The 26,018-nt window shown below is 41.2% G+C and overlaps 1 protein-coding gene across 2 annotated transcripts in view; it reads right to left on the bottom strand.

Moving 5' to 3' along the window:
• ANKIB1 (ankyrin repeat and IBR domain containing 1) overlaps positions 1 to 26,018 on the bottom strand; it is a 97,577-nt gene that overhangs the window by 5,045 nt on the left and 66,514 nt on the right. For both annotated transcript variants that reach the window (XR_005882075.1, XM_040964833.1), the window contains exons 10-17: positions 18,943 to 19,031; positions 13,951 to 14,081; positions 7,672 to 7,806; positions 6,810 to 6,896; positions 6,649 to 6,715; positions 4,548 to 4,693; positions 3,510 to 3,688; positions 2,673 to 2,724 (exon numbers count right to left, since the gene is read on the bottom strand). Coding sequence is in view for 1 of the 2 variants with exons in the window: in XM_040964833.1 (XP_040820767.1) it covers positions 2,673 to 2,724; positions 3,510 to 3,688; positions 4,548 to 4,693; positions 6,649 to 6,715; positions 6,810 to 6,896; positions 7,672 to 7,806; positions 13,951 to 14,081; positions 18,943 to 19,031 (886 nt within the window). In the remaining variant the exon portion in view is untranslated. The remainder of the gene's footprint in view (positions 1 to 2,672; positions 2,725 to 3,509; positions 3,689 to 4,547; positions 4,694 to 6,648; positions 6,716 to 6,809; positions 6,897 to 7,671; positions 7,807 to 13,950; positions 14,082 to 18,942; positions 19,032 to 26,018) is intronic.

Raw genomic sequence — 26,018 nt, 5'->3', positions numbered from 1 at the left:
GGGTCCCAAGGCTTTGGGTCATCCTTTACTGCTTTCCCAAGCCACAAGCAGGTGGCTGGACGGGAAGTGGGGCAGTTGGGATACAAACTGGTGCCTACATGGGATCCTGGGGGTTGCAAGGTGAGGATTTAGCCACTAGGCTATTATGCCAGATCCTCTTTTTAAACTTTTTCAAAACATTATTATTAGGATTAACCAATTGAGCCAATGTGCCAGTCCCAGGTTAGCTTTAAAAGTAGGATGTGATTTGGCTTCGTTCCTATACTGGCTGGTATGTGATGCTGTTCTCAACACAGGAAAAGCAAGTGTTTAGTGTGTAGGAAGGATACTGACTTAAGCAAATGTCTGTGAGTCTACTTTACATTTCTGACTTTAAAAGCATTGTAACTACACGAGCCTATGCCTTGAGAGCACCTGCTAATCTCTGGCAAGAAATGCACATTCACAAACAGAAGCAAAGACAACAGGAGACCCAGAGGACAAGGCAGCAGCAGAAAAAGCCACGAACCACTGCATCAGTGTTATCAGCCTGAAGATACTCAGCTTTATGGTGACCACAGTTACCCTAGAATATTCAACATGCTTCTACAGTGAAAGTACTGGCAACAGCGAAAGCCAATTCTATATCCGAGATAAAAGTCCACATCAAACCACTTCAGTGAAATTTACTTGAATTGCTCCCTGTGACTAAGTGCTAGGAGCTCCCCTTCCAGGCCTGGTGCGACGTGTGAGCTCCCGGGGCTGCGGCATCGCTTCCTTGTCTTCCTGAAGGCCTGTGCCTCCAGGTGGGCCATTTATCTCACCAGGGCTCACTGGACCACCACTGCTGACGACCACCACATTTCTTACACATTTCCAGTTCAGGAAAAGCATAAAGTTTTAGAAAGTGCCAAAAGAAGACTTTATGCTTCTTATTATTCTGATGGAGAATTCTCAAATGCCATTCTCTCACAAGGCAACAGGTTAAAAAATTGCTGTTGTAAAATTTTTCCAAAAATTTTCAAAAATTCCTACGATTTGTGAGTCAGCAGAAGGACAGGGCTTTAGGCGGCCCGTGTTACAGCACAGTAGGTAAAACCACAGCTTGAGATGCCTACAGATCACAGAGGCACTGGTTCGTGCCTCGGCTGCTCCACCTCTGATTCAGTCAGCAGTACGAGATGACCCAAGTGTCTGGGCGCCTGTCATCTTCGTGGCAGCGTGGGACATGTGATTAGCTCCTGGCTCACCTGCCCGACATATCCCTGGCTAGTATGGCCATCCGGAGAGTGGACCAGCGGGATGAAAACATTTCTCTCTCCTCCACCCACAGCCACTGCCTCCTTCTTCCTCCTTCCCTTCCTAATCTGTTAAATTTTCAAAATAAGTAATTAAAAAAAAAAGGTTTTAGTCAAGAGGGTTCAAATGGCTTCAGAGTGTTAAAGTTGCAAAAAGATGGAAAAATTCAGGGATTTACAGGGAAAAAGGCTACTTAGAATTTTTTGGTTTAAAATAATAACAGCCAGGTCCGATGCAATTGCCTAGTGGCTAAAGTCCTCACCTTGCATGTGCCAGTATCCCATATGGGCACTGGTTTATATCCTGGCTGCTCCACTTCCCTTCTAGTTCCCTGCTTGTAGCCTGAGAAAGCAGTGAAGGATGATCCAAAGCCTTGGGAACCTGCACTTTGTGGGAGACCCAGAAGAAGCTCCTGGCTTCAGATTGGCTCCGCTCCGGCTGCTGCAGCCACTGCGGAGTGAACCAGAGTATGGAAGATCTTTCTCTCTGTCTCTCCTGCACTCTGTAAAATTTCCTTTAAAAAAAAAAAAAAGAAAGAAATCTTAAAGAAATAATAATAATGGCCACCATTTATGGAGCACCAATTCTGCCAGTGACTTGATGAAGTGCTTCAATGCTTCCAGAACTTTCAAGTGGTCTCAGCACCACCTTTTAAAGAGGAGAAATTAAAGAAGAACACTGGCTAAGAGCTACCCAAGCTGCAGCTTGCACTTCAATTCAGGTGTCCCTCAGACTCTCAGCTGTGCCCTCCCACTGGGCTTTCCTGCCTTTCAAGTTGCTAAAATGGCCAGTAATGCTACTGACCTAGTCAGTTTAAAGAGAATAAGATGGGATTGAACCTGCCTGAAAAAACTGTACATTTAATCTGGAAATCTGTTGGGAGTTTGTTATTTTTCCACACAGTCTATGTTAAGGCAGAGTCATACAAATTTCAAAGTGTCACAATGTGTGGAAAATCTTTAAATTTGCATAAATTTTGCATTAGTTTTAATGGACAGACAATGGTCACAGGCCCTCAACATTCAGGATTCCCAAGGCTGCTGTCAGAGCCAGAAGCCACAAGAAGAGTGACGTACATGTGATGGGAGGACACTGGCAAAGTTCACACTGCTGAGTTGGTTTCTATCTTGCGATTCTGACATCCTTACCACTCTTTCTCCTTTGCTAAATTAAGCTTGTCTAGTTCTCTTTTTAGACAGAGAGAGTAATGATGGAGAGTTATTTAGTAATGTGATGATATTCTAGATGCAGGCTATGTCAAGACCTTTTTGTTACAAAGGAAAGAGATGGCCTTGCTGATCATCTCAGCAGGATTTAGAATAGATGAGGATGCAAATGCAAGCAGGATGGCACTTAGGAAAAATACAAAAAACAAAGTCCCACGGAACAATTACCTCAGGTGACGCAAATCCTAAATATTCCCAATCCCATGTTCCACCAGCAAAGCTACAAAGAAATTAGACACACCATTTGATTTGTTATCAGTACTACAGAGTATCCACAACAAGACCATGAATATGAAATTTAATTCTTCTACTTGGAACTTGTTTTACTAAAATAAATCAACTATGAAAATATAAATGAAATGATAGTCTAACTATTTCAAATTTTATGTTACTTTATATTTATGTAAAATGATGGAAAAATAAAAAATCATTACATTCTAACAGTATGATGGCTTCTTTTTCTAAGTATATATTTATTGATAAGTATTTAAGTAAAAATAGGGTCAAAGAGACTCTAATGCTCATAATTAGTACAAATAACATGCTTCATCTTAGAGGGACAGAAGTGTAAGTATCTGAATAGAATAAGTAAAACTCAACAGGCGTTGAAAAGATAAATCTGGGTCTCCTAAATGCTTTAATGAAAATCGGTTTCTCATTTCTTCACAGTTTTTTAAAAAGATGTTTATGACTGTCATGTGACTGTGCTATCACTATATACTGTAAGTATTTGGAATGACACATTCTAATGTTCTCAGTTTTGAGTTCACATCAAATGTAACAATAACCTACTCTAATTTAGCCTGAGGAACTGCACACTAACAAATAAGAAAAAAAAATAGAAATAGTACTTAGGGAAAAAAACATTAAAAAGAAGTTAGCATACTTTTGTCAGCCACCCCCGCTTTGAGTATTAACACTGGAATATGAACACTAGGCGGGTAAAAGCAGGGAACGCTGCGACGTGGCAGGAGCCGGGAGGCCCTCCACCTGGCGCTGGCCTACCTGCGCCTCGGGGCTTCCGGCGAGTCTGCAGGAGCGACACCGCGAGCCACAGAGGCCAGGAACTCTTGTCTCTTCTGCTGCACCAGACAGGCTGCCTTGATGATCTTGTGGCGGGGTGTGCGAAGGTAAGGTCTGTTGACTTTTTGGGCAAGGTCTTCAGTGACCATTTCTAGGTCTGTCTGTGTTCAGAAGAGGGAAAGGGAGAGAGGGGAAGAAAAAAAGATTACAGGTTGAGTGGGTTAATCAATAGCAAATCCAGCGTCTATCTGGTTTCTCAGTTAAAGTTAATTCTTCTAAAGTTGGAAATAAATCCACATTTTGAAATAACTTCCCTTTGAATGTGGTTTTACACATTTTTTCCAGGGTTTGAGACAGAACAAAGGATCATATACAGGAAGTCACATTACAAAGAAGCAGTGAGTGCACTGGTTGCCTACAAAGAATTGATAATTGGGTGAAGAAACGAATATATTAAAAGTACTACACAAGCAAATGCATCATGCCATAGTGCTGGTTATCCAGAAGGACGCAGAGATCTGAAGCAAGACAAGACTGCTGTGACGTGCAGCAGGTCTGGAGGGCAGAATAGACAAAATGGATATTAATTCTGAAGGAAATCTTGGACACAAATGGGACTGTGGTACAAAGGGCTAACATCAGAACTGCAACAAGGATAGTCAGATGGTACAATGAAGTCAGAGGTCAGCTGGCACTGGTACTTTTACTGCTAATACTGTGATTTTCTGGCGTTGCATTTTTATAAGAAACTGGGAATCATCAACTTTTTCTTCATACACTGTAATGTGTGTTGGTTTCATCTTCAAAGGCAAAATTCCTAGTTGCAAAAGGAGCTATACACAAGATTTCAGTTTATTATTGGTAAGTTTTCCCTTATTTAAATATTGTTTTAAGCACAAAAACAAAACTATTATTTTATTAATCAGAATCAAATTAGATAAAACAGTTAACTGATTTAAGAAATATGTGCTTTCATTACAACTGCTACCATGTAAGCATAATTTAAAAAAGACATCTTACTTGCATTAGTTCAAAAATTTCTTTTTTTGTGCTTTTGGGTTCTAAGAAGAATCCATATGGATAAGAACACTTGAGAATACGTCGAGTTTTTAAGAGCACATGAACTGCGTCTTCAATGAAAGTGGTATCTGGGCAGCCTCCTTCAGCTACAAAGAAATCAGATCACAGTGAAACCTTTCTTTGCAAATACACTGTTGTAAAATTAAATAAACCACTGTGTGTTCTCTTTGAAAAAATAAAAAATAAAGGATTCTTAAGAAACTGATGACACTTGTTTGAACTAGACTGTAAATCAGGGGGAAGCATCTGTGTGTAACCCACGTGGGTTTGCAGGCGCAGCCCACACCCAGTGCTGTTGGGGTGCGGGGGGCGGCCAGGAAGGGATGCCACGTCCCCTGCAGGTCTTGGCTCCTGCCCCACTGCTCGACCTACACAGTTTTGGCCTGCCCACGGGGGCCATGCTTCACCTCATTTTCCACAATATGCCCAGCAAAATTACCAAAAACATCAGAAAAAAAAGGGGATACAACCTTCTGGGCAACAACTGGATAACTAATGCTGTTAAATAAAGGAAATAAAGGAAGAGTGTGGAGGAAAGACAGGAATATCTGAGACTCTTACTTGCAAAAATAAATATCACAATGTTCTACTTTTAGAGTAAACAGAAATTAAGCAGAAAACTGTAAACTGATAAAACTTATAAGCATCAGATTAAACTGATAAAACTTATAAGCATCGTGCATGCCTGTTGGAAGCAGTTACAAGTGTTTGTGCATAAACCGATACAGGCACCGTACCTAACACTGCACACTCCTGAGGACACACAGCCTTAGCAAGGCATCTGAAAGAAGATGCCAAGACAAAACCAGAGCAACACTCCTCTTCCTCATCGTGGCATGCGTGAGAACCCAGTGCTTCCTCCACTGCCGTAGCTCTCCATTCGTCCCACCTCTGGCCACCCTGACCGGAAGCCCCGGAAGCCGAGCAGCAGTGGGACTTCCCACCAGGAAATACAGATGGCTGACTACTGCCAGGTGCCTTCTGGTCGTCAGGGTCACCTCAGTGATGAGATGAGAGATTAAGATCCCTGTGGGAGCACCGGGGAAGCTCGAGCGATTTTTATTGTGGGAAATATTTCAAGAGTTTGATACTGGTGGGATGTGGTTTCGTCACTAACAATGTCCAAGAATGAAAAATTAACAAGGACACTAAGCCTGCTGTATTCATACTTTCCTCTTCACTCTGATTTATTTCATGTAATACTATGTTTTGACTAGAAGGTCTTCATGAAGAAGGTGTGTTCATTGTCACTTTTATAAAATAGAGCAAAAACAAGTATAACTGATCACATTTTTTAAGGCTTAAAACATATATTTCATACATAGACATAAAATGTGACCTTTTAAAAGCAAACATACTGGAATGTGTGCTCTATGCAGTCACTGGGGGATATTACATGCTAAAGACATAACCACACTGAAGCCGTATTTGGGCAGCGTTCTCTTGGTAGCTGCCGGTTTAGGATCCACAAGTCAGCCTCTCCATGTGGCTCTACTCTGTGATTTTATCACTGATCATCTACTAGCAAAAGGACTCTTTCTCTCCGGTCTGTATCTGACTTGCACACCATATCTCAGGCCACAACAACTATGCAACATTCACTAGGTCAGGGGTGCCCTACTGTGGCCATCCATTTTTCTAACATTGTAGTTTCCCCAGCAAGGAGAATCTTTTTCTACCGAGGGCCATCTGAATATTTCTAACATCATTTGTGGCCCTTTAAAATTAGCATGCAAAGAGATATACTGAATTCCAAGGCCCGCGGGCAGCTGTCTTGGCAGGGCCACACCAGAAGACTTCTGTCGGCAGGATGGTGCCTGCCCGATTGGAGGTGTTGTTTTATTTATCTAGGCTGCATTAAAGCAACAGGTTAGGTACTGAGCAAGAAACCCACTGACACAGGTCTCACCTGCGCGGTGCTTAGGGCTCCAGAGAACTTAAGACAGCACACTGGCTTATGGATATACACACTCCTAACCTTGTACCCTTCAATGACTTAGCACGGTTACATTAACTACCACACATACCACATACAACTTACTTTCTTTGAGAGCTCTGCTCAATTGCTCCATCTTTTCTTTGGCTGTTTTAAGAAGGCGTTGTTCTAACTAAAGAAAAAGAAACAAAGTATTTGAGCCATTTGCTTTATTCATTTATGAAGTGTAGCACAGCATGGCTCATGAGTAATGATCTGAGACATACCTGGTAACTATGCTCATGGTTCTTAAATCTTGTGTAATAGTGCATAAATCTGTCAAGCTCCTGAAACCGTTTGTGTTTTTTCTCGGCCTAGAGAACAAAAGTCCATAAATGATTTTATAAGAACAAGGAACTACTAAAACTGTTTTGAAGGAGTTACTGCCAAGTAATTAGCAATAATAGGCACGAATGCAAACAGACCATTGTTTGCACACCCGGTGGCTCTGAAGGGAGCCTAGAACAAAGTTTTGCATTTGTGTTCCCTGTGACAAACAGCTGATTCACAAGTGCAGCACCCAAGTGGCCCTGATTCCTACATTACAAGATCTTCAGTGTTTCATTACACAGCTCATTGCTCATTCCTATGGGCTGACTTGGGCACCCTCAGAATTCTTACGTTGAAGCCCAAATTCCTGTGACGAGAATCTCAAGATCTGTGAAGTGAGGAGGTGATAAAGGTTACGAATGGTCATTGTAGTGGGTCCTGTTCTAACAGAGATGGTGGCCTCCTACGCAAGAAGGGACACCAGCACTCTCCCTTCCCAGTGCGTGTGAGGACAGGGGAAAACCTTCACCAAGAACCTGCTCAGCTACCTTGTAGCTCCAAGCAGTGAGAAATCGGTGACTGTCTGCACTGTAACAGAATATTGTTGATATTATGTTAAAATTGTTTCTAAGTCTTTCAGAAGTAGGCTAAGATATTTTCAGGCATTTCAAATCTTTACCAAAACAAACAAACAAAATCCCCTAAAGAGAATCCAATTTAATGTCTCATCATGATAAAGCTGGGAGATGAAGGACAGCAAAGCGCTTCCTGTGGCACCGAGGGGGTGGGGCGGAAGCCGTGGCTTCCTGGGATCTTTACCTCCACGGTCATTTCCTTGGACTGCTCCTCCACGTGCTGAATGACTTCATAGCGAGTACACCTGTAATAACCTCCGGTGGAAGAACTATGCTTTTTCCATTCTTCTAGGCAAATCCAGCAAAAGTCATACTTGCACTTCAAAAGAAAACATGTATTCATACATCTCCTTATGTCAACATGAAAACTGGCTAACAGTCTATCAATTCATAAAGATTCAACAACCCTGCCTATGTGGCCATGAACTAATCTTCCCATATTTTTTTAGGAGATCTTTTCTGCATTTAGGAAAGATGTGGAGGCAGTTTAAAATCATTGTGTTACAAGGTGCAACTAAAGAGTAAATAATAATGTGAATGGACTTTTTAAAAGTTCATGGAAAATGGGCATAAAAGATTTTTATTTCAGTGTAAAATTTTTTAAATGGACTCATTTGAAGGAACTTCAAGGACTACATGCAAGAATGCTATTAGAAGAAAAACTATAAATGGAGTAAATTTTTTATTTTTAAAAATTTACTTAAGAGGAAGAAAACTCCCATCCACTAGTGAACTGCCCGGAAGCCCATGAACTGCCCGGAAGCCCACCAAAGCCGGCTGGGCCAGGCCAAGTGAGGAAATCCATTGGGTTTCCTACCTGGGTGGCAGGGCTCAAACACCTGAACCACCACCTGCTGCCTCCCACTGTGCACATTAGCAGGAAACCGGGTCAGAAGCAGAGGTGGAACTTACCAGAACACCAAGGGCAGCTCATTCACTGCACCAAAACACTTGTCCTAAATGTCACACCTATTGCTTTTAGCATTTTCTTTTTTTCAAACTTTTAAAAAAAGATTTATTCTTTTTATTGGAAAGGCAGATTTGCAGAGAGAAGGAGTGACAGAGAGGAAGATCTTCCATTGCTGTCTCACTCTCCAAGTGGCTGCAATAGTTGGAGCTGATCTGATCTGAAGCCAAGAGCTAGGAACCTCTTCCGGGACCCCCCCATGGGAACAGGGTCCCAGGGCTTTGGACCATCCTCTACTGCTTTCCCAGGCCACAAGCAGGGAGTTGGATGGGAAGTGAAACAGCTGGGACACAAACTGGCACCCATATGGGATTCCAGTGGATGCAAGGGAAGGATTTAGCCATTAGGCTATCACACTGGGCCCACATTCAGTGTTTTCTAAAGGATGGTTAATTTTCTGTTAAATGCCTTTTCAACATCTGCATAAAATAAGTGGTATTCCTCCTCAGATATATCAATAAATGAAATATTGCAACAGCTTCCCCAATACTAAATCATTCTCATATTCCTGGAGGAAACCTCACTTGGTCAAACTGCTCCTTTAATATGTTCTGCTAAACCATGTCTGTTAATACCTGTATGATTTCTTTTCTCATAAATATCTTACTTAGGACATCTGCATTGTTAATTTTAGTATTAATTTAGTGTTTCATTTTTATGATCTTGTCAAGAAGTATCAAGGCTCTGATCACTGGGGTTGACATTGTGGCAGAGTGGGTTAAACCATTTCCTGCGACATTCCATATGACCACTGGTTTGAGTCCACTCTACTTCTAACCCTCTTCCCTGCACACGTGGCTGGGAAAAGCAGCAGAATGCAGCCAAAGAGCCTGGGCCAATCAGAATATAGAAGACCTCTCTCACTGCTTCTCTCTAGAATGAATGAAGAATACATAAATCTTCAAATAGAAGAAAAAAATGGAAAACAGTTTCTGGTCACTTTATAAAAAATTGTTAAATGTTTCCTTTAAAGTAAAAACAGACAGACAAAAAACAAACTTCCATGGAAATAGCACTGGGATTATCTACATGTTAAAGGTTTAACAACCTCTATTGCAAAACAGTCAAAGTTCATCACTGCTAAGAGAATTTAAGATGGGGAGACCTTTCCAAAATGATTCTGCTTTCATCTATGGAAATGAGTTTATTTTGACATTGTAGCTCTTCCACAGTCAGTTTTAATGAATTTACATTTTCTTAAGAAATTTGGGGCTGGCACTGTGGTAGCACACTACGACTCTGCCTTCAGTGCCACCATTCCACAACGGTGCCAGTTTAAGTCTCATATGCTTCACTTTTGATTCAGCCCCTTGTTAAAATGCCTCGAAAAGCAATGGATGATTGTCCAAAGCCTTAGGTCCCTGCACCCATGTGGGAGATCCAGAGGAAGTTTTGTCGTGGTGATCTGGGTAGTAAACCAGCACATGAAAAAAATGTCCTGTGTTGCCCTTCTCCTCGCTCTGCCCTGTCCTGCGCCTTCACCATGGCAGGAGACGTGTCCCTTCTAGTTTTCTCCCCCTCCAGCCCGGCTCCTGTTCCTACCCTGCCGGAATAAAGGACCTACTAAGCCCCCCAAAATATTTTTTTGTATGTCTCTCCTTAACTCTGTTTTAATTGCCTTTCAAATAAAAATAAATAAATCTTATAAAAACAAATTTACTACCATCAACATAAATGCAAAAAAAAAAAAGAAAGAAATTGTATCCATTCCAAATTCAAGTTGAAATTTATCTGCAAGAGTTAGCCAAAGTTATTCCTTATTGCTCTACTTTTATTTTTTATTTTTAAAATTTTATTTATTGGAAAGTCAGACATACAGAGAGGAGGAGAGACAGAGAGAGGAAGATCTTCCGTCCAATGATTCACTCCCCAAGTAAGCGCAAAGGCCAATGCTATGCCGATCCGAAGCCAGGATCCAGGAACTTCTTCCAGGTCTCCCACACGGGTGCAGGGTCCCAAAGCTTTGACTGTTTTCCTAGGCCACAAGCAGGGAGCTGGATGGGAAGTGGAGCTGCCGGGATTAGAACCAGCGCCCATATGGAATCTCAGTGCGTTCAAGGTGAGGACTTTAGCTGCTAGGCCATGCCGCCGGGCCCTCATTTTTAATTTTTTTTTTAAAAAAGATTTATTTTTATTATTATTTTTTATTATTGGAAAGGCGGATATACAGAGAGGAGAGACAGAGAGGAAGATCTTCCGTCTGATGATTCACTCCCCAAGTGAGCGCAATGGCCGGTACTGCACCGATCCAAAGCCAGGAGCCTTTTCCGGGTCTCCCACGTGGGTGCAGGGTCTCAAAGCCTTGGGCCATCCTCGACTGCTTTCCCAGGCCACAGGCAGGGAGCTGGAAGGGAAGCGGGGCTGCCAGGATAGAACCGGCGCCCATATGGGATCCCGGGTGTGCAAGGTGAGGACCTTAACCACTTGCGCCACCGCGCTGGGTCCCTCATTTTTAACTTTTAAAAATACATTTGTTTGGGGCCTGGCATGGTAGCCTAGCAGCTGAAGTCCTTGCCTTGCATGCCCCAGGATCCCATATGGGTGCCAGTTAATGTCCTAGCACCCCACTTCCCATCCAGCTCCCTGTTCGTGGCCTGGGACAGCAGACAAGGATGGTAGAAAATCCTTGGGACCCTGTACCCATGTGGGAGACCCAGGAGAAGCTCTGGGCTTCTGGCTTCAGATCGGCTCATTCTTGGCCATTGCAGCTGCTTAGGGAGTGAATGAACAGACGGAAGATCTTCCTCTCTGTCTCTCCTCTGTATATCTGACTTTTCCATAAAAATACAAAATAAATCTTTAAAAAATAGGTATTTGTTTAGAAGGCACAGTAAGAGAGTGAAGGAGAGATACCAATCTTTTATCTGTTAGTTCACTCCTTAACTGCCAGCAACAAGTTAGGGCTGAGCCAAAGTTGAAGCCAGGATCTAGAAACCCCATCCTGGTCTCCTACATGGGCTGCAGGAACTCAAATACTGATTCTGTGGAGAAGTACTTTTGGATTACTTATTAGCTACACTAATTTTTCAGTTTGTACCTAAAATCTGGGACTAGAGCAGTAGCACAGCAAGTTAAATGTAAAGCAGCAGTGCTTGCATCCCCATGGGCTTGAGGCCAGGGCACTGCACTTCCAGCTCCCTGCTAATGCGCCTGGATGGCCCAAAGAAGCTCCTGGTTTGGCCTGGTCTATTCCCTTAGCTTTTGTAACCATTTGGGGACTGAACCAGCACATGGAAGATCTTTCTCTTTGCCTCCTCCTTCCTTTGTTACTTTGTCCTTTCAAGTAAATAAACTTTAAAGAAAAAAAGACATCTTCCAATTTTCTTCACATTTTTGGCTATATTCTTAATTCATTCCTTAGTTTCCTATTTGTTCATTAAAAAATACTTTGGAAGCACACAATTTGGGGTTGGCAATGCAGTTAAGTTGCTGCCGTACTGCCAGTATCCCATGTGGCCGTCAATGGAGCTCAGCTCCAGCTCCTGTCCCCGGCCTGGGCAAGCATCAGAAGGTGGTTCAAGGCCTTGGACGCGTGTATTTACATGGGAGACCCAGACGAAGCTCATGCTTCCCGTCTCTGACATGTCCTAGTCCCAGCCATAGTGGCCATTCTGGAAGTGAACCAGAGCTCTCAGTAATTTTGCCTTTTAGATGAACAAATCTTGTAAAGATTTATTTTTATTATTTTTTATTGGAAAGGCGGATATACAGAGAGGAGAGACAGAGAGGAAGATCTTCCGTCCGATGATTCACTCCCCAAGTGAGCCGCAACGGGCCGATACTATGCCGATCCGAAGCCAGGAGCCTCTTCTGGGTCTCCCACGCGGGTGCAGGTTCCCAAAGCTTTGGGCCGTCCTCGACTGCTTTCCCAGGCCACAGGCAGGGAGCTGGAAGGGAAGCGGGGCTGCCGGGATTAGAACCGGCGCCCATATGGGATCCCGGGCGTGCAAGGTGAGGACTTAGCCACTTGCGCCACCGCGCCGGGCCCTAGATGAACAAATCTTAAAAAAAAAAAAAAAACCATGATATTTACATGTAAGTTTACATTAACATGTAAATGTCCGCTTTAAATTTAACAGGAAGACTGAGCAGAATGTGTCTAAACTGGATTATTTTATATAACCAGACTAATTAATTCATAATCACACAGCACATATTTGCCAAGTCCTTACTATCAGTAGGGCTATGAAGGAAATAAAAATAGTCTGTATTCTGCTGATGTTATGGTTTATCTACACTTGTCTATACACGTTGGTAGTCTATATCAGATTTCCCAAGGAAAGAAAATGAATATGGATATTAGAAATAAAAACAAACAGACAAAACAATTTGGGACAACTCTTGTGTGAAGCAGTGGCACGCTAGTGTTTCTCCGGAACACTGCACTAGGTCTTCCTTTCTGCCTGGAAGAAGTTGTTACGATGTCACCAAGTTAGTTTACCTACATTATCTCTACAGTAACACAGATGTGTGCAAACCATCTGCTAGCTGGTATTCTTTTGCAAGTCACAGAAATGATCATTAAGCCCTGTAGTTCAAAACTAAGAAATATGTAGGAAATAATTGCTGTATTTTACTAGAATCTGAACTCTACACTTCTTGGATTTCCTAAATAGAAAACATGACACTATCCTCTGCAAATTTCAGATAGTCACTTTTAAAACGCAGATGATACTTCAATGAAGGGAAAAAAATTAAACTCTCAAAGTCTTAGAACAAAAAGATTCATAAATGTTGGCATCTATTAATAAAATGTTATTAATCTAATCTGGAATATTTTAAACACATGGTAGTTTTTTTCTAAGTTAGAAAGTTATATTTGTCTAGGCTTCGGATACATTATGTAAATAATCAGGTATTTGTATTAATTATATTCAGTCAAGTGGATTTTTCTTTTTTTTTTTTTCACTTCGCATACGGTAAGAATTTATTTAAATGATGATTTATTTAAATGACTTAGCTGTCAGGCCATTGCTGTGGATATTTACACACACATCCATAAACACATCCCACACTGACTGGGCCTGAAGTACATTGCCCGGGGCCTGTGTGGGCCTACCTGAGCCTAAAGCTGTGTGATTAAAACCTGTTTTGCAAGATATATATACAACACAGTACTTTATAACTTGCATAGATCTCAAAAATTCTTTTGCACCAAAGTAAACTTATGTTTTAATTCCATTTTCCATTAGCTCTTTGAAGAACATAAGTCCCTTCAGACAACTTTCAACCAGCGGAAAAGGACTCAGGCATAGAATATTATCCTCGCTTTTTCTTTTCTTTTTTTTTTAACCCTTGCTTTGAACATTCCCTATGACTGTACAATTTAGTGATATAGACCAATCTATTAATTATTTTACAAGGAATGTAAAATGGAATCTCTGAACACCTATCCGAAACCTAAGAAGTTTTAATGTTTTCATTTTCCTTGGACTGACATCCAACTAAGCCGAAGTTCCAAGCACGAGGCCTGCAAATGCCTGCTCAGCTCCTTACCTTGGCACACTGCATGTGGTTGCAGCCTTCATTCTTCTGTATTGGAGACTTGCAGTTTGCACAAGGCTTGGAGTTGGTTAACAGCCAGAGACAATTGGCAGCGTCCTCGTAGGCTTCACTGACTCCAACGACTTTGGATATTAAGCACAAAGACAAACATGGATGCTTCAGAGCACAATTTCAGTGGGATACAACTTAACCTTTATCTGCAGGTGGTCTGTCCACTTTTGTCAATATTTCTTTTGCCACTAGGATCTATGGTAAAGGCTTTAAATAGCTCCACTTTGCGGAGCATAATTACAAGATGAGGAGCTCCATTCTAAGAACCCTGTTCACGAAATCCAGTATGAAAGAGATTTCTCCATGAACTTCTGTTCACATAAGCTAGAGGAGCAAAAACTGAAACAAACAATACAATCGCTATCCTTCACTCGGCACCGACTTTATTTTTAACTCAGAGGCCCCAACGTGTTCTTAAGATTTTTTACTGGCCATTGTCATAACAAATAGCACAAAGCCACCACCAACAAAAACCCACACAAGAAATAAAGCACTGTGTGGCCAAAAACAACAGCTTTTCTCTCTCACCGTAGGAGAGAATGCCAGCTGCTAATTTTATGCATCCTAGTGGACAGCGTGGAGTAGTAAGTCACATTCAAGAAACAATCAGCTAGTACAATGATAAAGACTTGTTTGAAAAAGACGTCTTACTGCTAGTTCTCTGCATGTACTTGTCCTTCGAACACACCGTTCTGAACATCCTCAGTACCTATCTCTTTCCACTATACTCGGTGAGCCTGTTTTATTCCTGCTGACTTTTGAAATTTGCCCTTCACTTCAGTCATCTGTCTATTTTATCTTGGCCTTCTTTTCTTAAGCATCTACTGTGACCAGATCTCTTGGAAATATTACTCCATTTAATAAGGTATGAAAATGTAATAAAATGTAAGATTAGTGGAATCAATGTGTATGTACATAAAAAAGCTGCTTTTAAAGACTGAATTTTAAAATAGAGAATCTGAATTCCATTCAATAAGCATTTATTAAATAGAATGAAAGAACTATATAAATATTTTCCAAAATAACCACTTCACAGAAAATAGAATCATTTCTGCTTCCTGCATTAATTAAGACACAACAGAGGCAATTTCAGTGCTTAGAAAACAGTTGGATCTTTATATGGAATGAACCTCTGATTTTAACTTATTACTACTACTTTTTTTCTCATACACTAACATATTGTAACTCCTTTTGAGTCTCAAAATTAACACTTTGGAATACTAGGTATACATAAGAAAACCCATAAATCCACAGTTAGACTAAAAACACGTATGTGATTCCTTAGCAAAAAATGTAAGGAAAAATGTCTATGGTTCAAAGCAGTGTGCAAATGCTAAACCACATTTAATCTATTTGTTATACCATAATATCATGCACTACCGCCATGAAGGTGATCACTAACACTTTTTAGAAATCACCCCTTTGCAATGTAGAGTGCATACAGCAGTACAGCAGGTGGGACTGTCTACCCTCTCTGGTAGAATACACCCAGGCATCCTTGGTCTCTTGCCTAGCCTAACAATCACCCACTGTTCTCTTCAAGGGCAATCTTCAGCTTTCGTCTCCCTCAAATGTGGCCATTAGAGGCAACCGTATATTCTCCAAGTACAACACTTTCTGATACTTCTGTTTCCTGTAATTTTGGGGATCAGAATCACTGTCATAAGGATATTCCTCTAGAGGTCCAGCAATAATTGTTCTTGCCAGTCAGGTAACTCCTTTCTTTTCCAAGCACAAATTTATCTGTGGATATGGAATGGTGGAACCAACTTTAAAGTGGTAAATGATAACTAAAAATTACTAGATTTCAAAATACTTGCTTTATTCTCATGTAAACCATGTCTAGCATTTTCTACTCAAGATCAATAACATGGAGTAATTGCTTCTTTGCTGTGTTAAATCTTGCAGGCAACTAGAAAGTACACAACATCTACAACTTAATACTGTCCATCTGCTAAGTGTTCTGTACACACCACAATCAGGTCCCATGTGTACTTACCCTGTACTGTAGAAACCTTCCTATCTTGTCATCGGGACATGCTGATACTGTCTCATAAACAGTTCATGCCTAGGGTCTCCACATTCTCCAACTCATCACCACTCTTCTGTCTGGATGATCTAATTAGCATCCTCATTCATCACTGCCTCACCCACACAGCTCCTGGCCAGGAACTGGTCTGACTGCTGCTCAGCAGTGTCATGTCTCTGGTGGTCCTAACCACTCCCAAGCTCTGGGTAGGCTCTGCAGTCTGCAGGCACTTCAGCCTGGGCGTGCAATGACCTTCTGGACATGCACCACAGGAGGAACAGCCACCAGCTCCTCAGGATGCAGCTTCAGCAGCACCAGTTCCTCATGGGGTCACTGATGACTGGCCTTCCCTTCTCTGTCCTTCACCACAGACACTCTGCTCCTCCCACACTCACAGCACAGTTTTTCTTACATATTGAAGTGGGCATCTCCACAATATAAACCTCAAGAGCATGAAGGGCACCATTCCTCCACATTCTAACTTACAGTAGCACTAAGTAAGTGTTAATTATGATCCAGAGAACATCTAACATCAACTTCAGAAGCTTTATTAGCATTTCTTCCGAGCTGTGAATGATCATTTGCAAAATCCCTCTACACGCATATTTTGCAAGTTGCTCAATTCTGAGTGAAATGCCCATGCCAAAACTCCTCATTTTTTCCTTGGAAGTTATTCCTTTCTTTGAATATTCCACTTTGTTGATGGCATTATGACCTGTCCTCTGACTCAAGTCAAAAACTCACTTTTCTGGCTTTGTTTTCTTTCTCATTCAATGTCTATCTCATCAGCTATCCTGATAAAAATCTCTCTGATAATGCCACTTTCCCATTTAAGTAAAGCACTCTATGGCTTATTCAGTGAAAACAAATTCAAACAATTTGATGAAAACATTCTCACTCTGGCAACATACATGTTTTTGGTCTCCTCTTTAGTTAACTTCTCTCCTTAAGTTAGAACTTAACAAGTTCTAAAGAAATGTATACAGAAATATAAGGGCAACGCAGGTCATTCCTATCAGAAACAGTTTTTTAGCTGCTAGAAACAGGAAAAGAAAGCAAAATTCAATTGTTCTTGTCATAGTAAAAAGTGCCAGAGTAACTGTACTCATCTATTTGTGGAACATACATACACAGACCCAAATGTGAAACTAGGGAAACTGGGTGGGTACCAAGAGCAATGAGTGATGCGTGCATGAACATTACAGTAATGTTGAATGAGGCCTCATGATGGACTACACTGAGACGACCCTCTCCTGCATATAGGGCATGAGCTTCTCACCATGTAAGGAATCTTTCTCACTACCAATGAACAATCTGACATCCTAATTTAGAGACTAAACCAACCCTGAGTTAGTGCACAAAATGAAGCTTATCAGACAAAAATGTGGAGGACCAACCCTCAGGCAATGGTAGACTCCTTTACAGCACAAGTGTGTAAGGTAAGGCTGCCAGTACCTTCCCAGCACCTCAGCAGTGCTAACAGGAATGCTTCAGGCATCTCTGTCTTCACAGATACACTAATACTCAACTGACAGCTCACTGTTACCAGGAACATCCTGTGGCAAATGTTTTCCCCCAAACCTTGTTTAGTTGTTTTTGTTTCTGTTATCAACATTAGTCAACTCTTCCAGTTATCAGGTAACACTGTAATTAGCTGACAGCTTCCTACTGGCCTCTGTATTCCCTGTATTGTTCTTTATCACATGCTTTGCTCCTAAGTATAGACTCACTGAGTGTGTGTGTGTGTGTGTGTATGTATATATATATATATATATATATATATATATATATATATATATATTTCTTGTAAGATTCATTTATTTGAAAGCCAGTGACAAAGACAGGGACAGATAGAGTGCTATCTGACATCTGCTGGTTCACTCTCTAAATAACCACACAGCCAGTTGTGGATGAAGCTGAAGCAGAAGTCAGGACCTCGCTTCTGGGCTGCCACATTGGAGCTAGAGGCCCTGGCACTTGGGCCAGCTTCTGCTGCCTTCCCAAGCACATAAGAAGGAAACTGGATCAGAAGCAGAGTAGCTAGGACTTGAACCAGTACTCTGGTCTGGGTGGATTAACCCAGCGAACTACAATACCTGGTTTCACTGAGAGTATTCTTGGTACTGATTTGCAATTCTCAAATGTTAACTCCGTTATCTAAGAATAGTTGACAAGGAAAATCAAAAAAATCTGAGGCAAATTAATTTTCATTTATGTTAATTTGTAATAAAAGTTTTCACAGCACATTTTAGGAAATGGGAAATTACGGTATAGCAGATACATTAACTCATTGAATATAGGAATTGCTATGAAGAAGCTTTCAAAAGGCATCCCTTCAGAGAGTCAGGATCAGTTTTCACCAGGCACACACCCTCCATCATTCAACTCAACCTATAAATCAGGATTACTGATAGCAACTTCAGCATTTCCGCGGGGAGGAAGAGACTCTGCGTGGTTAACAGACATGATCTTTAATGAAAGTAAGTCTGCAGAATCACAGAACAGCAAGGTGAACTGTCTTGGTCTTCATGGGAAGCTCTTGGGGACATGAGAAGCTTCTGCTCACTTCAGATCATCAACTACTTTCATGAGGCACTCAAGAGCTGGCGGGCTCACCCCAGGGTGAAAGGCAGCTTCCTGGGCAGGTCATATATGACCCCACTGACCCTTTTATCTGAAGTTAGAAAGTTAATTCTTCAGAAACATGGAGTCCATGATTCCTCCTTGCAAAAACCTCTATGATCTCCATGAACTCCATCATGCTGGTCAGAGGGGCACGATCAAACACTGGAGTGCTAGGATTGTAATGTGGCAACTTCTCAAATGAAGAGTGTAAGAAACATGATATTATTTTGAATGTTATTAGGAAATATAAAGCAAAGCTATCTAAAAATTCCTCTTACGTTCTTCCGGTTTCATTTCTGTGATTTTTTGTAGCCAGTTTTTCCATGTTTGGCAGTCACAAGGTTCGTGTGCTTCACCAAGGCACTCCCTAGAGAAGAAAGCACAGACAAGGCAACGTCAGATGCTCCTCAGGAACTCATGGCAGAGTGCACGACAACCAGACGTGGGCCTGATGGGAAATGAGACCTTTTAATACAGGCATTGAAAACTGCAATTCCAAAATATGGTATCACACGAGTTTTTTCCAATGTACTCATTCATAATTCATAATGTAATGATATGCTCCTACAGCTCTTGTGCAAAGATGATTATTTCAGACAGCTAATAACAAAATACTATTTGGGGGAGAGGAACAAACACCATTTGGAAGTGATACCACCATCACTACGGACACTATTGTCAGCATCATCATTACATAAAGATCTGACTAAGAGCGCGAAGTCTGTTAAGCAGACCCATCAACAGACTCAGGTAGCCTTATAAAATGAGTACATTTCACTCCATTAACAATGTGTCAACTTCATCACATGCTACATTAAGATGGCTATTATAAAAAAAAACCCTGGAACATTATAAATGTTATAAATGTTTATAACAATATAAATGTTATTTGCAAAAACTGGGACCCTTTATGTGGCTGAAAAGTAAAAACCAATGTGGCTGTTACTGGAAACAGTGTAGTTGTTCCTGAAAAGGTCAAATAGAAAAATTACCATGTTGTGATTCAGTAATTTCTCTCTAAGGTGTACACTTTAGGGAACTGAGAGCAAGGATTCAGGATTGTAGATCAGCCCTCAGAAGCAGTATTATGCACAACAGCCAAAAGGTGAAAAAGATTTGAGTGCTCATCAACAGATAGATGTGTAAACAAAGTATGGTACAAGCAGATGTTAGAACGTTATCCAACCACAATAAGAACACCTACAACAGCATTGGTGAAACTTGATCTTGTTAAATGAAATAAGTCAGAAGCACAAAGACTAGGATTGTATTATGTCAAAATTTAGAAGAGGTGAAATTGCAATGACAGAAAAAAGAATGGGGTAATAGCAACTGGAGAGAGACAGTTGAGGAGCTATTGTTCACTGTTTACAGTCTCTTTGAGAGTGTGGAGAAGGTCTCAAGACAGACAGACTGGTGTGGCCATTGCACTGTTAAGTGCAAAGAATGCCCCACAAACCTGTATACTTAAACATGGTTACAAAAACAGCAAAAAGCATCCTTGAACATGCCCAATCTTGTCTGAAAGGATAAGGTAGCTGCCCTACATTCCTGACTTACTGCCCAATCTGATATTTGAGTAATATTTTCCTTACCTGCAGTCTTAAACAGCTCTTGGCAACATAGAGGTAATTTAGGCATTCAGAAAAATTAGGTTCATTAAAAATGGAACAGGGTATAGCATATATGCTTCAGTGTATATTAAAATCCATGCTGCTTTTCAGAAATGTAAAAGATATCTGTGATAAGCACTACTTTTAATTTGGTACACACTACACCAGGAATCATGCTGCAGGTCTAGGCACAGTGTTGCCATATGGTGCTGGAAAATCCATGTGCAAATGTAGTCTATGTTTCTCAGGACTTAGAGGAGAACTCTGTTAATTACACCTCAACCAAGCTGGGGGGAAAGTCTTATGGGATACAATACCTTTACACATCTGCCCTATCTAAAAGAAATGAAGTTGATGAAATAAATTATTTCTAGTAAGGTTAATAAATTCTCCCTGGATATTAAACATCATAGTCAACATTCTTTTCCTACAAGAATTGATACCAGTGTTTGGGTTCTCCTGCCAGAGAAAAGAAACTAGAACTAAATTATGGGAAGAAAGCCCAGCATTTTCAAATACTAATTAAACCGAGTCACTGTTTGAACAGCCAGTTTGCTCTGAGTAAGCCTGGGTCTATGAATTGCCCTTGCACAAGACAGCATTGGGTTTTCTCTTCTAAAGCCCCGCAGGAGGCCAGGAGAGATGCTTCCAGTCGAGAAGCTGGGCGCAGCAGGACATAGAGTGGTCTGCACTATTTTCCACACAGGACAATAAGACTATAAATAAAGAAGCTACAAAGAAAGCCAGAGGTTGCCATTTAATACTATTTTTAAAAAGACTTATTTTACTTTTATTGGAAAGACAAGTTTACAGAGAGATGGAAAGGCAGAGAAAAAGATCTTCCACCCACTGGTTCACTTCCCAAGTGACTGCAATGGTCACACTGAGCCAATGCAAAGCGAGAAGCTTCTTCTGGGACACCCTCATGGACCAGGATCCCAAGGCTTTGGGCCATCCTCTATTGTCTTCCCAGGCCACAAGGACGGAGCTGGATGGGAAGTGGGGCAGCCAGGACATGAACTGGTGCTCACATGAGATCCTGGCACATGTAAGGTAAGTATTGAGTCACTGAGTCCTGTGCCAGGCCCACTGTTTAATACTATTAAACATCCTTGAAAATAAAGGCATCTGGGAAAACACGCTTGGTAATAATTAATGCTATCAGACATTAATATGTGACTGGTGATCCGGATTATCAATAGAGGGAAAAGGACATTCCGAGAAAAGTAATAGAGCTTGTGGAATATTCTGTGGAGAATAGAAAGTTAAATTCATGAAGAAAGCTATAATCACTGACTGGTGACAAATATTTTACAAGAGTCTGGTATTTGTTGAAACTTTGTTTAAAAATGACAGTAAAGCAGGTCCAGTGTGGTAGCCTAGCAGTTTAAGTCCCCGCCTTGCATATGATGGGATCCTATATGGAAGCCAGTTCTAATACCGGCAGCCCCACTTCCCATCCACCTCCCTGCTTGTGGATTTGGAAACCAGACGAGGATGGTCCAAAGCCTTGGGACCCTGCACCCCATGTGGGAGACCCGGAAGAGGCTCCTCCTGGCTCCTGGCTTCGGATCAGCACAGCTCCAGCCCTTGTAGTCATCTGGGGAATGAACCAATGGATGAAAGATTTTCCTCTCTGTCTCTCCTCTTCTCTCTATATCTGACTGTCCAATAAAAATAAATCTTAAAAAAAAAAAAAGGCAGTAAAGCACATGGAAGGGAAACTTTGAAGCAGACAACTGCATCTTTTTTTTAAATAAAAGTTTTTCTTTTCCAAATTATCAGTGGCAGATCAAGTCAATATATGTACTTTTTAAATTATTTAATTTAGTTGAAAGAGTTACAGAGAGAGATGGAGAGATAGAGAGGGAGATCTTTTATTTGCTAGTTCCATCCCCAAATGGCTGCGATGTCCAATGTTGGGGTAAGCCAAAGCCACGAGCCAGGAGCTTCTTCTAGTCTTCCACATGGGTGCAAGAACACAAGCATCGAGGTCATCTTCTTCTGTTCTCCCAGGTGCAACAGCGGGAATAGGATCAGAAGTGCAGCAGAGGGCAGGCAGTGGCTTCACCTGTCATACCACAGTGCCAGCCCCAATCACATATTTAAGTGAACTTACACATCAAGCAAATGCAGAAAAAGCAAAAATAGAACAAAGCAAAATAACACTACCCTAGTAAAAGATGATAAAGAAAAAAAAAATGACTATCCAATCTCAAGTCCTCAACCCTGTCCAAAACTGATTGGATGGTGACTCAACATCAACAGCTCAGGGAATGGCCCCTCCCTGAAAACACGTCAACACATACAACTGTCAGTAGCAATATACACAGCAGCTCCAATGCAGGCTGGAAAAGGAAAAAATCTAAACTAAAGTTTTAGGTTTCATTATCTAATGGAAGAAAGGCTTCATTGCTTGCTGGAGGTTGGACATTTTAGTGCAATGTTATTTGGACTATGTTAAAGAACTAATTCTCAAATGGAGAGCTCTGTTCCCAGATCAGTATCAATCTGTGCTCTACTGAAATTTGATAGATCAAACTCTCCAGTAGCATTTATTCAGTAAATTTTATTTAGGTAGACAGGTGCATCTGTCACTGTGGATACAGGAGACAGTATCTGAGCAAGTTCCGAAGATCAAGCTTGGTCCAGGAAATCGCATCATGCTTTTGTTTCTGGGTCTGGGAAATGATATTCTCGCTGGGAGGAATATGATATTCAAGGAGCTAGGTGCTATCTGAAAAATCTGGAAACATCTCTTTGTCTGTAAGGAGGCTGATTTTTCAAGAGAAGACACACCTCCTCTATTACATCCACAAGTAAAAGATCATTTCTTTTGTTTTGCCTGAGGATCCTGGTGTCCCTTTGCCCGTGAAGTCTCTGGGAATGGAGAGGAGGCATGAAATAGTTGTTTAATTCAATTAAGATGCATGAGCCTAACAAGGAAGTAGGTGCTATCAAGATTCTTATCATGGAGATCAGAGAAAAACAGAGCCAGCTGAAGACAACTTCAATTGAGCAGCATTCACTTTAGGGGTTTCCCTGAATAGCTCAACAAGTCTGCACATTGTACTGTGATTCAGCGGAGACTTCAGTGGGTTAGAAACCTGTGGTTTCTCAAGTGGCTCATCCTATGAGTCAAACGTCCCAGTTCTGTGTGTTTCTTGCTGGTGGTGACACTGAAGGCTTTTGGCGCAGCTTCTGTCAATAAATGCTCTATCGCTGAGTGACAGATTTTAAAATCCCAACACATTATTATTGGGAATATCCCTGTAAGTCAATTTCAGTGAGTGAATAACTTCAAAATACATCTACAAGAGGAATTCCAAAAATACGTCTCAGTTTGCAGTGGAGATGTTGGTGATTAAAAGACAGAGGACACTGGGGAGAATACGGAAATGACCAAGTCCCAGGTTAAATTTGAGCTTGTCAAAGATCAGGCTCTGGCAGCCTAGGAAGTACCAAGTCAGTCAAACTTTATTTATTTATACTTAAAAAAAATTTACTTATTTTTACTGGAAAGAGATTTACAGAAGGAAGGAGAGACAAAGATCTTCCATCTGCTGGTTCACTCCCTAAGTGGTCTCAACAGAAAGAGCTAAGCTGTCCCGAACCTAGCAGCCAGAAACTTATTCCAGGTCTCAGAGGTGCAGGGTCCTCTACTGCTTTTCCAGGCTACAAATAGGGAGCTGGAAGGGAAATGGAGCAGCCATGACACGAACTGGTATTCATACAGGATCCTGGAACAGGAAGATGAGGATTTTAGTCACTAGGCTATTGTGCCAGGCCCAGTAACAGCCCATCTTGAAAGGGTTGTGGAAGACAGGAGTTCAGAAGGCAGAGGAGTTAACTCAACAGAAATACAGGGGAAAGCTGACTGGCAAAAGGCAGAGTCCATCTAGGTTCTGGATATCATCTGGATATAATTTTGCCCGGAAAGACAAATCTCAAGTTATAAGGCGAGGGTGAGAAAACATCACTGGATCAGTCACAATGGGCAAATAACTTGTTAGTAAAATACAAAGAATACAACAGCAAGGGCTGTCTTATGCGAAGGGAAATGCCTACCAGTTCTTTCTGCCTACAAGAGATAAATTCAGTTCTATCTCAGGAGACAGCTCCTGCGTGTGGCCCAGTGATTCTGTCATGTTGTAGTTAATAAAAAGAAAAAACTGTTAGTGCCATTTGTTGTGGTTTTGTTAATCATCTTTAGTTATCTTTTAGGCACAAAGAGAGGCAAAATGAGAATTACATCCTTTTATTTTGTACAGTTACCTCTGTTGAAAAGCTTCCTTTTTCTGAGTCTCATTGAAATCAGAAAACATGTGAACACTGCTACTTGGAAGTTCTCATAATAGTCAAAACTCTCATTCTACATGAGCTAGAAGCCAAGAATATAAAAAAGATTGTCACAAACCTGCACCTTAATAAATACCAACTAAAAGGCAAGCTGAAGAAATATTGTATTTTACAAGTTAAGCTGAAGAAATTAAATCTGAAATGTTGCTTCATTAAAACTTATTTGTCATCTTCTCTTCCCCTCGGGTGCCCATGTCCAGCAAAAGATGACTCCACTAAGTTGTATATTACCCTTATGAAAAAGATAAAGAGTAAATCATTATTAAAGCTGGTCTTAGTTCAAGCAGCCGCACACAGGGTTCCTTGAACTAAGGTGAAATTCCAATGAGGGTCTGTGATCTTGCCTCACGGTCTCATCACTGGATGAGAACAAGCTGGCACCTTTCTCTACATATAGATCTAGAATTTATGTGATAAAGCACTACCTGTATACCTGTACAGTTCTTGCAGTATGATGTCTACTGCTAGTTATCCCAATAGTTTCTGTATCTTTAGTCTAAACAAAATTACTATTCACAGTATATAAAGAAAATGGGGACAAATACAAGTCCGTAAAGCTAAGCTACACTGAAAACTAATACGATCTAGGGACCGGTGCAATAGTATAGTTGTTAGGGTCTTCGCCTTGCATGCGCCAGGATCCCATATGGGTGCCAGTTCTAATCCCGGTGGCCTTGCTTCCCATCCAGCTCCCTGCTTGTGGCCTGGGAAAGCAGTCGAGAACGGCCCAAAGTCTTGGGAACCTGCACCCGTGTGAGAGACCTGGAAGAGTTCCTGGCTCCTGGCTTTGGATCGGTGCAGCTTCGGCTATTGCGACTTGGGGAGTAAACCATAAGATGGAGGATCTTCCTCTCTGCCTCTCCTCCTCTCTGTACACCTGGCTTTTCCAATAAAAGTAAATAAATCTTGAAAAAAAGAAAACTAATACCATCCAGATCATAGAAACCATACACCTTAAGAAAATAATGCCAATGACAAGTTTTTGTCTTTCCAAACTTTACGCTCACTGATCTCACCAAATGTTGTATTTCCATGGTAATATTCATTTTTCTCAACATAGTTTCCTTCTTTGGTACCTCTCCAGTCACTTTTTAAATCAACCTTTCTCAGTCAGGATCCTCTTTCCAACCAGAGGACTCCAAAAATGAGTCAAGCATCACTTTCTCCGCTGTGCGCAGTACGCAGAGCATTCTAGATTTAGGGGATGACTGCCTCAGGGAATCTGTCTAATTCTCTTTAGAAACCTCACTGACTCAGAAGAGAATGCTTTCCACCTTATGCTTCTATGCATAGAATTTCCCTTTTTTTTTAAAAAAGATTTAATTATTTTTATTGAACGGCAGATATACAGAGAGGAGGAGAGACAGACAGGAAGGTCTTCT

This window comes from Ochotona curzoniae, unplaced genomic scaffold (assembly GCF_017591425.1).
Source record: "Ochotona curzoniae isolate NIBS_2020 unplaced genomic scaffold, NIBS_Ocur_1.0 scaffold_3835, whole genome shotgun sequence".
Taxonomy (NCBI): Eukaryota; Metazoa; Chordata; class Mammalia; order Lagomorpha; family Ochotonidae; genus Ochotona; species Ochotona curzoniae.
The sequence above is the reverse complement of the archived record's forward strand: the minus strand, read 5'-3'. Positions and strand labels throughout refer to the sequence as shown.